Source organism: Lepisosteus platostomus, chromosome 8 (genome assembly GCF_059453375.1).
Source record: "Lepisosteus platostomus isolate fLepPlt1 chromosome 8, fLepPlt1.hap1, whole genome shotgun sequence".
NCBI classification, from domain to species: Eukaryota; Metazoa; Chordata; class Actinopteri; order Semionotiformes; family Lepisosteidae; genus Lepisosteus; species Lepisosteus platostomus.
In genome coordinates this window covers 31,696,551-31,710,293 of record NC_142618.1, presented here as the reverse complement: position 1 = coordinate 31,710,293, position 13,743 = coordinate 31,696,551, and the positions used below count along the sequence as shown (strand labels likewise).

At 41.9% G+C, this 13,743-nt stretch overlaps 1 protein-coding gene across 2 annotated transcripts; it reads right to left on the bottom strand.

The window, feature by feature from the left end:
- Window positions 1–4,727: 4,727 nt before the first annotated feature.
- Window positions 4,728–12,696, bottom strand: maf1b (MAF1 homolog, negative regulator of RNA polymerase III b). 2 transcript variants are annotated; one of them, XM_088643163.1, is made up of 8 exons: window positions 12,138–12,696; window positions 10,764–10,848; window positions 9,369–9,497; window positions 9,066–9,219; window positions 8,284–8,405; window positions 7,843–7,962; window positions 7,563–7,664; window positions 4,728–7,359 (listed from the first exon to the last, which is right to left on the bottom strand). In XM_088643163.1, the coding sequence occupies exons 2-8, from the start codon at window positions 10,844–10,846 to the stop codon at window positions 7,335–7,337; spliced, it is 735 nt and encodes a 244-aa protein (XP_088499289.1). In that variant the 5' UTR covers window positions 10,847–10,848; window positions 12,138–12,696; the 3' UTR covers window positions 4,728–7,334. The 2 variants fall into 2 exon arrangements, with proteins under 2 accessions (XP_088499289.1, XP_088499290.1); XM_088643164.1 differs by having other exon boundaries at window positions 9,066–9,216.
- Between the last annotated feature and the right edge of the window lie 1,047 nt (window positions 12,697–13,743).

Below are 13,743 nucleotides of genomic sequence, written 5' to 3'. Positions count from 1 at the left end.
TTTATCCAAATCAGATATAACAAAATATAAAATAATATCAAAATATTTCAATTTAACATTTACCTTTACATGTTGAGCAATAACATTTTGCAGATCTATCCAAAACAGTTTTGTATATATGCAGTTAACAAACAACTGTAACAAAGATTCCTTCTCATTATTACAAAATACACATAAGTCATCTTGTTCATCTTTAAATCTAGAAAGTCTAACAGGATAAAATCTGTGAACGATCTTAAATTAAATTTCTTTAACTTTATTTGTATTGATCAGCAATTGATCAAACTAATTTCCAATTTATATTCCTAAACATAGCATTCCAAAAGGATGTACAAGAAGGTATAACATATGACTTACACAAGTTCCTCATATAATAATTATTGCATTTTTAATCTTTTATATTTATTCCATCCAACAATAAATGATCAGAGAAATCAGAAAAAACTCTGTTGGCAAGGCCAAGACTACCTCTAAACAGCCTCACCATTTTCATAGGAATTGCATCAAAGACTACGGCATATTCACGGGGAGTGAAAGGAATCTTAAATTTTTCCAAAAATTCTGTATATCTGAACAATTTATCCTCTTCATTTAACAATTGGGCCACTAGCCAGATTTTGTTTTGAGCTCATAGGCTACTGCGCCCCTGTTGAAGGACAGCGCTCAATTCCACTCCTTTTTGATGCTTTCAGCTTGTAAACGTTGCTTTTAATTTTTATGCTCACTACCCCTGGCCATTAGGCAAAATGATTAGGCTGGGTGAAGCAAACCTTCCGCAGCATTTCTAACAGTCACCCTAACTGTTATTAAATAGATCACGTTAAGTAATGATTTAAAACATTTTTATTCAAAGTTTTATCCTGACTTTAAATACATGTCATTGAGACTAAGGTACAGTGAAAATGTACGGAGTGGAAATGCCCTTAAAATATTTTTAAATAATTATTATGAAGTATTATTAATTATTAACAATATAATTAAATAATATTTGTTATTAATTAAAAACATTATTAACAGAATTGGTGGCGCAGTGGTTAGCATGACAGCTCTGGGGCCCTGCCTTCAATTTCAGATCTGGGGTGCTATCTGTGCAGTTTGTATGTTCTCCTTGCATGGTTTTCCTCCCACAATAAAAGAAAAACATACTGGTAGGTTATTTGGCTTCTGGGAAAAGTGGCCCCAGGTCTGAGTGTATGTGTCTGTTCCCCAGACAGGAAAGACTGTTTTCCTTGTACAGGGCGTACCCTGCCTTGTGCCTGTTGCTTGCTGTGATAGGCTCTGGTTCCCCTGTGACCCTAAATTGGTAAAAGTGGTTAAAAATGGATGGGTAATTTATTTTAAGAGTGTTTTTAATTGCTAATTATTTGACATAATAATAAGGTTGTTAATTAATGCTGCTTTAACACAAAACTCCAGAAGATACCAGACTAGAGACATAAAAAGACAATTCAGACTGATTCAGTAACATTCTTTTATGACATGAAGAGTTCAGCTGCTGAATGATTAGTATGAGCTGCACTGGGATTGACAGTACTGTGCAACACAACTCTCAGTCCAGCATGACAGCACAACCTGTAACGAGAGCACCTTGGAGTTCCTCAGGCACAAAACCAGGGTCTCAGCCCCTCAGGGAAGGATCCCAAATCAACATGTTTCTTCCTGATCAATTGTTTTCTCAAAATGATTACCAAGTATTTGCTGACCTGGTCTCCAGCTCTGTTTGAATTTTATTTTCATAATGCAAATCAACAAAAAAGTGTAAAAACGTAGTAAACAGAATGTCATTTTCTCCATCAATGTGTTCTGTGAGATTTAACCACTGTGTAATGTTAAGTGTGTTTCTAGTTTTCCGGTTCAAGAAGGTTAAAGACTTTCTTGGCAAAACTTGAGGCAGTGAGTACTGTAGTGATTCATAGCCGTTCAGGGACGCCAAATATGTAATGTTAGTGGCTCTCTGAAGGCACCAGTTCTGTAGGGTTTGGGCATTTACTGAGACAATTATTAATTGTAGCAGTAAATCACAAAGTTGATTCTTTTGATGGCTTTAGAGTCCAACCATGCGACATAACTCAAACAACGCACACACACAGGTACTAATACACGAGGATACATTTATTAATACATAGAATATGTCTTAAACTAACAGATCTTATCGAGAGGGTTATCAGAATACAAAAGATATATATTCAATCAGTTACGAAGTGTTACACAAATCAAGAGGACATACGTTCAGTATATCATTCATTTAGACCGTTTCGTAAAGTGAACTTGGTTACAACTTCTACATTAGATACTCAAAACAAGTACATAACTCTTAGGAATTAAATTGATATCAACTGGTTGGGATAACAATTGAATTCTCGAGCTGTAATGCATTGAAGTTAAATACTCATCCAATTTCTGGGGATTCAGATCTCCTGCGGGCACAAAGAAACAGTTGCAGGCTGTTGCTGTCCAAGCCGCGCTCTCTGGCTCGGTGCCAGGTTGTGCTGTGCGGCTTGCGACGGTGCGCTGCTGATGCTCACTGTTGGCTTTAACTAGCAAAGTTTGTGCACAGGAGAAAAGATGACTGTGGGTCCCAGCAAGTTAGGAAGAGGACCGGTTCGTTCCTGATGAAGAGCTAGTTCTGAATAGTGATTCAGCTGTCCACAGTTCCGACGTGTTCACGAGGCCTGCTGCTGGTTACTCTCTGGCAACCTCCACTCTAGACTCTTAGAACAAAGGAAAGTTCTGGCACTCGGACACACTGGCCGTTCCGTGGTTGTCCGGGCTGAGTCTCAGGATGGTCAGGAGGCGCGCTGCGAGAATGTCCTGCCCTTGGGAGCCTTCTGCTCCTGGGCCGTCCTGCCCTGGAATTCTCCTTTGAATTCCCTTTAGAACAGTCCACAAAATCCTCTCCAGAATCTTGCTGAATCTCTCAGGCTCTCTGTGTTGCCTGTTTTTACCTGGAGGAACTTCAGCTCATTGATTGGCTGAAAGTTCCATGGGCATCAGAGTCCCACGTGGGTTACTCGGCCCTACCAGTCCCTGATTGGTTGATCAAGGTGAGATATGAGTCACTTACTCCTGACACTTAGGAATGCAGTCCAGATGTCCAACTGGCACTCCCTAGCCAGATAGGCGCCAATGGATGACCATTGATCATGATAGCCAGGCTAAGCTAAGTGCATCCCCCTTTGGGAGCTGTCCTTATCAAACCTTAAATCAGCCTGCATGCATGAATAGTTTCTCTGTGGCTGCACCACAGAGATGAACAGAGAAATGGGGCCTAATTTGGGAAAGCTCAGAAACACTTAATTCTTTCTTATTAATAAGCCTCGCCGCTACAGTACTGTTTGCGGGGTTTTAATCAGTGGATTAACTACCAAGAGATTTCCATGTAAACAAAGCCATAAAGACAGAAGAATGCTGTGGCACATAAAGAGAGACATTTAATCAATGACTGCCTGCCAGAACTGTCGTGTTATAGAGCAGAGCCAGGTGGTATGGATATCTGATATCTGAAGTGTCCAGTATACAGTCTGAGCTTGTATCTTAATTTATTACACCCATTTTATACATCTTAGGCTGGATAAAATGTACTCCTGCTTATACGATCATAAACTTTCTAGGTTTCACAGCTCCCTTCAATCAGCTGTCTGAGATTTAAGCAATATTATCCCACCAACAATGCATGTGTCACACCTAGTACACCTAGAGGGCGCTCTACTTCCGTCCTGTTCCTAGTTCCCTGTGATTATTCATGTCTTTCTGGTGTATCTTGTTGTGTAGCCTATTTACTTCCTGTTTCTGCTCTGCTCCTCGCTCAGCATTGAGGTTCGGATGTCCTGAGACCCGCCTAGCACCAGGCACTCCTGTCCATGGCCTGAGGGCATAGGTTTCTATACAGCATTTCCTGAACAGCTGAGCCTGGGCTAACCCCCGTCTCGCTGCTATGCATAGGGTCTTTTTCGCTCTCCTGCCGTTCCACGGTTCGTCCCTTCCAACATCCATGACAGCATGCTTATTGAGAGGGTTTATCATCACTTAAGTTTCTCAATGTGACTTAACTGCTCACCAGCTAAGAGTTTATACAAAACAAAGCAAACACTTAATCCAGTGAAGGAGAGACAACTAATCTTCCCAGGCCAAATTCTATTATGCAGCATGTTTAAAACATGGATAGGGTGCAGAATCAAATATGAAAAGGTCTGCTCAAGCAAGTAGTTAAGTTAAAAGCATCAATTAGACTAGGAAATCAAGTTTGATCAAGGCAAATCAAGGCAAAGAAGACCACCAGGATCAGGACTACTAACTGCTCAAAACTGTGTTGCCATCTAACCCAGGTGAGACTAGGACAGCTGTCTCCTGCCAGTTTAGATACAATGGTAACATGAATGTAAAGGCTCATTTGTGTTAAACATGAGAATGACTTTTTAATGTAGTCATACCATGATCCCAGATCATACCCGCTGCTTTTTTTTAGTGGCTGCCTTCTAACACCCAATGTGCTTTTAACATCTTGTTCTCTAACGGGTAAAACAATACAGAAGAATGATGCAAAAGCTTAAGCAATCAAATAACACACAAGGCTTGAAGTATGTACATGTAATTGGTTCGGAGTATTTTTCGGTTACCCTTTTAAATAAAAAAAATGGATGAAAGTGTTAATTAACAGTGAATGTAACAACCAAAAATGTAAAGGTTGTTCCGATTAACCGATCACAATAATACAGTTCACTGCTTGATGAAGCAAAGAATATTTTATTGAGGTAAAAAAATTAAACATTAATAAGGACATGAAGCATCACCAGCCTCAGCCTAGCTGAAGACATAGAACAGAGCAGAATCACACACCCAGGATCTGAGGACTGAACAGAGTCTATACGAGTACAGATGCACACTTTGGGGAAAAACGGAGGTAAATCCATTTCAATGCATTCATTGCTGCTGTTATTAATTTTATCAGGCAACAGAAAAATAAGTTTATGATCAGAAATATATTTAAAAATTAAAAACCAGAGACACCAGCATCCTGCTGACTTGTCAGAAGACCTTTAATCTGTGATCAACATCACAGAAAACAAACAGGTCCTCTCTCAAGATCACTGCATATCATATCTGGCTTAATAACAGTCATCTCAATTTCAATAAGAAAAAATGTTTTTAAAAACTTAAAACTGGACAGGAAAACAGTCAGCATTTCAGGCTTGAAATTGCCAGTTATTTTTAAGCAACCTCTCCCTATACACTAGAATTACAGCTTTGTAAGCAACCTGTGCTCTATATCAGAGAAAAGCATGCAACACTGCCTGCATTCTAGATATTTTACAAATCATGAAACACTGCACTTTTGTTTCAGATCCATGAAAGTACACAAATACTTAATACGAAAACATTTGGTCAGCAGACGTCTTACACAACAGTGCAAAGATACAATAGCTTCTAAATATAGTTATTTGATTAGCAGAGGTGTCAAAAGATTGAACAGCATTACCTGTAAGCTGTTTGACAATTTCCAGTAAAGGAGAATCAATTTGATCATCTACACAAGAGAAGCCAATCTTGTTTCGTCACCTAATATTAGGGGTTTTAATGTTCAAAATGACTGGTTCACAAAGCTAAAGTGGGCAACAATAAAACACCCTATCAGTGTTGCTCAACACCTCCAGTCACCGCAGTCTGGGAAAAACACAGAGGAAAGACAACCAGCCTGCCTCCCCTTATCATTCAAGAGGAGTGGAGCAGGGGGACACTAGGTACAAGCACAAAACCAAGGGGAAGATCACCTCAATACAGAAAAGACCACAGGCAGCTGAATGAACACACTATCCCCCTCATGATGCTGCATTACAGTGGAGCAAGTCTCCAACTGTAAAAGAGCCCCCCCATCAGCTTCACAACAATGGTGTACATAGTTTCACGTAGTACACTCTGATTTTCACCACAGAAGACAGGTCCTGTACCAAATGATTCCCAGCTGGCAAAAAAAAGGCTGACTGCAGGTTTTCAGACTTCAAACGAATTTCTACACATTAAGCTAAATCAGTGTTTGCATTACGTGAAAAACAGCATATAATGACAGAAGTCTAATACGACACAGATGTACCGCAAAGAATTAAACCAAACATTCCTAAATCACCGATTTCTCCTCAGAACTGTAATACACATCAGTCCAGCTCCATAAATTTCATACACCTCAGGATCGAACAGTCCGGGTTTATCATTGATTCATGGTCAAGATAAAAACAAAGTACATCTCATGCAGCTCCTTACAAATGAAAGCAGAGGAAAGATTGTTCTGGCTGTCCACATAGCACAGCTCACAGCAATGTTCTAAAGAAAGGAAGTACATCTCTTCACGGCGATTTGCCAGAGGTTGATGGTGTCAGCTCAGGCACATGAACAGTAGAGAGCCCCCTAACATGCTTGCTCTCTTGCTTCTAGCTACTTTTCAGTGCATCACAGATTCTCAGTGCATTCTCAGATTCTCAGAGCACACCCATCTCCCAGAACAGAGAAAGACAAGTCTTTCCATTCCAAATCATCACCTTATTTCCTCCTCAGTACACACTCATACTCTTCCCCACTAAGTGAAACAAAAAGTACTGTATGCCTGAACAAGACAGCATCTACCCATCAACTAAACAGCTGAAATTCACAGTCCCCAATCCACACCAAATGGCCTACTCAATCTTGATACTCAGTCCACTGGGGTAAGTTATTGCTTGAATATTGCAGTTTGGTAGATTTCCATTCTGGTAGATGGAAAGAGTAGAGCCGTGCTGAGCACATGGTGATGGAGGTTTCCTCCGACTGTGATGCTCTCGAAGGGAGGAAGAGATGCAGTCCTGGGGAGGTGTAACCAGTTTGACTCCAATGTCCAAGGCACCATCACAGCAGACCTAAGCAAGTGGCGTTTTCCCCACTAATCCAGTCAACATGGAAGTTAATCCGGTTTGCCAATGACCACTGCAGGGGTGCCCTTAAATCCCTGAGAGGGTGACAAAATGGGTATCCAGGGAGTGTACTGGGGTCTCTTTAGCATGATGTCCACGTTTTCTCAGAATGTCTGTGCCCCAGAGACGACCCAAATGTCATCAAAATATACATGTCCAAAGTCTAATTTAAATAAGACCCTACCCTCCATACTGATAAAAGAAGAGCAGCACCAGCCCCATCAGAGAAATACTGTGAGAAAGAGGTAAAAATAAAGGCCACCAGGACCAGAGAAACAGGCAAAAGGCAGGAGAGGGCCAACAAAAGACAATGAGAAGAGGAGAGCTTCTCTACTGCTTTGGGAAAGGCAAGCAGCTCATCTGTCCACAGCAGTCTCATCAATCAGTGTGAGGAGCCTAGACACACACCGTCCTCTGGAAGCTATAAAAAAAAGCAGAACAAGATAAATGAGATCAATGCTTATTTCATTAGAAATCATATCACTTAAACATTATGCAACTGATAAGGTAAATACAGGTTAACAGAAAGCCAGGAAGACAAAAAAAAGACACAAAAACAGAAAGACAGACAGCCAGATGGCGATAAATAAGAAATGCCAACAAAAAAGACAGGCATGCACAGACCTATCCTCGGTGAAGCCATCTCTCTCCTCCTCGTCCAGCTCAGCCTCCAGCTCCATGTCCAGTTCAAGATCCAGAGTGTCCCGGCCATAGCCACTGAGAACACTGCAAGAAAGCGAGACAGTCACCATACTGCTGCAATCTCTCGGACCACGACGTGCCACAGTGAGATGCAAGGAAGAATTGTGGCTATCTTCCATTTCTCTGCTCTAGCATTTTAGACTGTCTGCTAGTGTGCTAGCAGTGGATGTTAGCTGCTGTTTAGAAATTAATCCAGACTGACCTGATGGAGCGGCAGGTAAAGAAAACTATCCTCTTCAGCTTCTTGTTGTAGAAGAAGTAGTTGAAGGACCAGAGGCTCCCCTCTTCCCCAAAAGGGTCAGAGTCCAGGTCAGGGTTATAGCTGAGAGAGCAGAAGGATGGTACATTAACGACCTGCTTACATTTCTCCAAATCCCTGGTACATTCCTCGCTGCTGATTGTGTCTGAAGAGCACCTAAGGGATATGCCCCTTTCTCAGTAACTATTGCACTCCTGCTACTACCTAGTCCTTCCTATACTACACCACTGCAACCTTCCACAATTCCTATAGTCACACAATTTTTCACAAAGGACTCTGCTGTATGTATTTATCGATAATGCACATAAAATATAAATTGATGTTCACCTCAACCCACATTAACACCTCAATCATATTACCCACATCTGTACGCATCACACCCACCTGTATATGTCACAGTTCTGCAGGCTGATCTCTTGGTCGATGGCGCTCCAGAGCTCTGGACAAAGGACGTTAAATTCCTCCCCCACAGAAGAGAACAGACTGCTATTAACGGCAGTCACCACCTGTTGGAGACAGACCAGGCTCATGACTCACAATGGTGAGGAAAAACAAGGTGCTTACCCACTTTAGGGATGGGACATGAATCAAAAATAATATTTTTTGTGAAGATTCATATCAGACACTGGCAAATCCAATATGAGAAATCCAGAAATGTCATGAAAAACATGACTATTTTCTGGACTGCAACTTGTCATCAAACTAAAGCACAAAATAATCTACCTTTAGCCATGAAATATTTGTTTTTATTTAATTTCTTGACAATCTCGGTAACAACTGCAAAGAAAACCGACCTGCTCCTCACCGATGCTACCTTGTCACTTAGTAAAACCAAGCACATCAAAAAGAATGAAGGAAACTAAAACTTTGCCAATGGCTTTTAGATCATAGATACTTCTAAGATATTGTACACTACATTTTGCAATTCTAGAAAACAGTTTGCCTTGTTTTTTTCCCCCCAAACCTAGTGACCTCCACAGGCAATTTTAATACTGTTTAATTATAAGCAGCATTAAATACAATTCAGTCCAACAAATTGAGCCTATAATCATTATTTGAGATAACAATGAAAAAGACGTGACTGTGCACCACTAGCCCATTTGATTGTGCATAACTAGTGAGAGAGTACAGTGCGTGTCTGTACGTATACAGATGTGTGTAATTACCCAGTTGAGGCTGGGCTCCCTGCTGAACTCGTGGGCCCGTGCGGTGCTGAAGTCATAGTCAGGCCTGAAGGACTCATTTAGGGTGGTGATGAGGTAGAACAGGGTCTTCCTGCAGCACTTATCACTGAGGGGACTGTCCCTCTCCTCGCTCCTGCTGAGACCAAAGACGGGAGGAAGAGTGACACAGTGACAGACACAGAACTGGGGAAAAATGCCAGACAAAGACAAGCAGACGAGATAACACAGAGACAGGAAGGCTGAGTGGGACAGGCTGTGACAGACAGGCAGACACAAGAGACTGACCAGGGTGAACTGGTAGCGCTGGTCTGGGGAGGGGACAGTGCCTCCAGGACGTGGGGCTGCCCTTCCTGACAGAACTGCTTAAACATGTGCTTGTCATCGCCCGCCATCTTGCAGGAGTAACTCTCAATCCTAGAAAGAGAAACAGAGAGAGTGATTGGAAAGGCCCACTTGCTATTTATTGTCCTGCACAGAAGTATCTGCATTTTTGTCTGTGGTGCTCCGCTGTCCTGGTACTCAGATCAATCCTGTCATCACAATGAATATACTGTCAAGGGTTCGAGGAGAAACAACAGGCAGCAGGTAGCACCTTTAGTGTTCAGGACAGAGGAATGGGGACTTGCAAAGACAGCAGAAGCACAAAATCGGCAGACGGGTGTGCTTATCGATGTATCCCTGCAGAGGGAGAGGGACAGACTGGCGAGGTGAGATGGAGTTGAACTAAGACAGCATGATCCTAGCAACACAGTGAACTATTTAAGGATCTGGGTAGCTCTTCCATAATGCCAGCGAGCCAGAGAGGGAGTGTGATGGTGTTTATTTTTGTTTCTCTGAGTGGTATAAAGCTGTTACATAAGGACACTGTGCAATGTTGTGCTCTTGCTGTCACTGGCACTCGCAGGCCAATCTAAAATTATCACTGAGAAGAAGAACAAAAGGGTAGAGGGTAGGCACGCTACATACTCTCTCTTCTCCCCATCATTCCATTAAGGCTATCCTGCTGCTCCTGTACTTGTGAACATGAATTCAAGTCATAAAACAGAATCCCCGGAAACTGAAAAATGGACAAAAAATGAGCAAATGTTTGCCTGGTTTCTAAAAACATAAAATATCAAAATAAATGAGAACTGCCACAAATGGTACTTCAAAAGTGTGTGGAATTTCAAATGTTCATCCTTCTGTTTGATCTAGGGAGAAGATGAGTGGTCAGCAAGATCCTCTTCCAGCAAGAGAACATCAAGCTCACACTATTTGAGGAATGTAAAGCATGGTTTAGATAGATAATACTTTATTAATCCTGTAGGGAAATTGATGTTACAGCAGTCCAGCCCAAGACAAGCAAAACAGACATCAGAATAGTTATAAAACAAAAGACAAACAAAATAAATAAACATAAATAAATACATAGGTGTGTGTTTATGGCTTGGAATGAGTTTGTAAATATTAACATCATAGGATGGCAGAGTCTTCTAGTTTAATTCTTGTGTTCTTACACTACATCGATGTCCCCAGCTATTTAAGCACACAATTAACCCTCTTCTCCAGGTCTTAATTAGCTGGTAAATTAAGGATAGCCTGAAATGCTGGTTAACAGCCCTCTAGAAATACAGTGCAAGACTCCTGCCCTACACAGCTGCGAAGAACTGTGACAGGGTGACAAGGCGCTGAGATACTGACCTGCCAATGATGTGGGAGTCTCCCATCTCCACACACAGCCGGGAGCTCAGAGCCTCAAAACTGGAATTCTCCAACAGCTTCATACCTGAGGGAGGAAGGATAAAGAGAGTCATGGAGGATGGTAGGAGAAGAGAGGGAGAGAAAGGAGAAAGGACAAAAGGTAGTCAGAAGAGTGATAAAGAAGAAAATATGTATCCTTCTTTTTCTATGTTGTTGATTATCCTGGTTTATGTTTTAACTCTATAGTTATCCAGTTAGTTACCTGTCGCTGTTGTAGTGCTTTGGTAATACTGTAATGAAGAGATCAAGCCAATGATGCCCTTTGAACTGAACTGAGAGACAGGATACATGCATCGCCTTGGGAAAAAATCAGTTAAGCCCCCCATCCCACCCCAAAACAAGGAGGTGGACCCCTCTTCCCACTTTAGAATAGTGATTCTCAACTGAGAACTCGGACATAATGTGGGATCCCAGAATCAAAGGACTTTGTAACACGTCCTAGTTAAACAGTGGGCAAGATCAACACTCGCACTGAAGATGTCCTACAACAGCAACTACAGATGATTAGCTGTACTAATTTTCGACTTCAATGTTTTATTCATATTGCACATTTATGTGACGATGTTCAGGAAGGGGAGACGCAGGCAGAAAAGGTCGAGAACCGCTGGTGTAAGCCGAGTGGTGTTATGAAATTATCAGGCTCCCTTGCTATTTTGCTAAACTAGCTGCTATTGGAAACGGACTCCGGGCTCGCTTGGCGACAAAGCGCGTCAGATCCGACCCTGCTGCATCCCTCTTCTCGCAGCCAATCTCTTCACGGCCAACCCTCCCCCTCGCACCCAATTTCAGTTTCTCCTTCCCCCACACAATAGCCGTCTACTTCCTGGTTGCAACCCAAAGGGGATATTAACTTTTTTTTTTACCTAAAAAGGAAAGAGGAACAGAGTTAAATGTCCCAGCGACATAAACTCATGCAAAACAACGCAATGTTTTGTGAAAACAGCTCGAGCACAAAGCATGCCCTTCGCTGGGAGGCTTTCCGTGTCACGCAGGAGCGCTTCAGATTTTTTGTTCAAAAGTTTGAACAAAGGCTCCAATCCAGTCAGACCAAATAAATGAAGGGTGTGAGATCTGCTACAACAGATTTGGAGATTTCACGTCAGATTCATACTTCGGTCTTGAAGTGATCAGATTTTGCTTCACACTGTTTCGAGAGTCGTCCTTATAAACCTATTGCGCAGTACCGAGACCTGCTGCACCTAGTCCCTGGACCGCCGTTACTGCTCAAGTTGCTACTTAGCCTCTTGGCAATAGAATATAGCTTAGTCATTACTTATTTACAGCAATATAACATAAACATGCAACAATACTCACCTTCCTAATGATCTTTTCCTCCAGACTCGAACTGGCAATCCCCCGTCTGAAATAACTAAATATTGCGGTTTCGCGTTTATTTAAAAACCCCTTTGATCGGACTTCTCGCAAGTGGCTGTAATGGGAGCTCTGGTGTAGTTCCGCGATAGCGATGGACACGATTTCAACTGATAAATAATTTAACTCAACACGACGTTCTCCCTTCAAAAATACTCTGTCGTTGATGCCGTCTTAACGTTATTCTTTTCCGCGCCATCGATGCGAAATTCAGCTCCGAAAAACTGTTTTCAAGCAAAATGAAAGACTCAAGTCCCAACGGGCTAACAGTAAAAGCTGTGTCGAGCAGCGGCTGCATCCCCCTTTAAGCTATCTGTTCTGCTAAAAATAAAATTAAGACACTGTATCGAGGTCAAAGAGGCCTTTACTCCTCACGGCTTTACTTGTTAAAGGTTTAATCTCCCACAAAACAAGGCGCTATATGGCAAAAACACCGCCTCCGCCACTGCGACTGCAAACAACAACAGTCCTCACAAGCCCCACCCCTGAGCGTTATCGCATCAAGTCACGTCCCATCCACCCTCATCGTCAGTGGCTCTTGCGCCTCTCCGTCTAAACTGCTGACCAATCGGATGACACCAAAGGGCCTGTCGGTAAAGACCGTCGACTATCCGCTCAAGGACAAAACATTATAAAATCCCTTCCTCCTCAACCTTTCTTAGCTTTATGTTCAGTGAGAATGCGTTTTACACGGGGGCTTGTTAGATTATCGACACTGAATTTCGTTAAATCAAGAAACATTGATCAGATCAGTGAAGGACAATCCCTGTTGGTTTCCACAGGAGAAGGACAAGATGGGGGGGCAGTTGGTTTTTGAGCCGCAGTCCGTGATTGGTGGAGACCGTGGTAGCAGATGGCGTCGGCCGAGTGTGCGCACGTATGCGTGAGGGGGGGAATAGGAGGGTAGCTAGGTTAGTCAGTCAGGCAGTAGTGACGACCTTTACTCTCTTTCACTTTTTTCATTTGTTCCAGGTACCTAAATCCAATCTGGAACGTTTGAAAGCTGCCTCGTCTCCCCCTGGTGTTAATTTTCTTCAAAACAATGTTTTTCCTTCACACGTCATGCGAAATAAATATGAGTGACAGCACACAAATATAACACTGCAGCCTGTGATTCTCAAGGACGGTTTGTGCAGAGTTCATATTCTCATGATGAATCATATTATCATATCAGATTGTCTTCTGTGTCCATCAAGAAAGTTTAATTAGGACAGTCCCATAGCCGGGATCTGTAATGTTAAGCGCACTTATTCAAGTTTTATAGCTACATATTTGAAAGCAATCATCTAGAAGGGCATTATAATATATATATATAATGAACAGAAAACAGTACATTTTAAATTACAAATTGACGTATTAATAATAATTTGTTTCTGAATTATATCTAGTAACAAAGGAGAATCCATGTGATTTTTCTGCATTGGGTTTTGTAAAGTGTACAGAGCAACTTGACAATAATTCATATTATAAACAAACTTATTAGTACTCATACTTGGAGACACTTCCTACTCACTTGCTTTCCAGGGGACAGGCTGGAATGTCACAAGCC

What these genes read in the sequence shown, in the direction of transcription:
- maf1b (XM_088643163.1), bottom strand. Translation starts at nt 10,846, where the DNA reads ATGAAGCTGTTGGAGAATTCCAGTTTTGAGGCTCTGAGCTCCCGGCTG. An exon ending in GACTCCCACATCATTGGCAG is followed by an intron (nt 9,498 to 10,763) that starts GTCAGTATCTCA and finishes TTCTCTTTCTAG; the next exon opens with GATTGAGAGTTACTCCTGCA. An exon ending in GGGAGCCCAGCCTCAACTGG is followed by an intron (nt 8,406 to 9,065) that starts GTAATTACACAC and finishes TGTCTCCAACAG; the next exon opens with GTGGTGACTGCCGTTAATAG.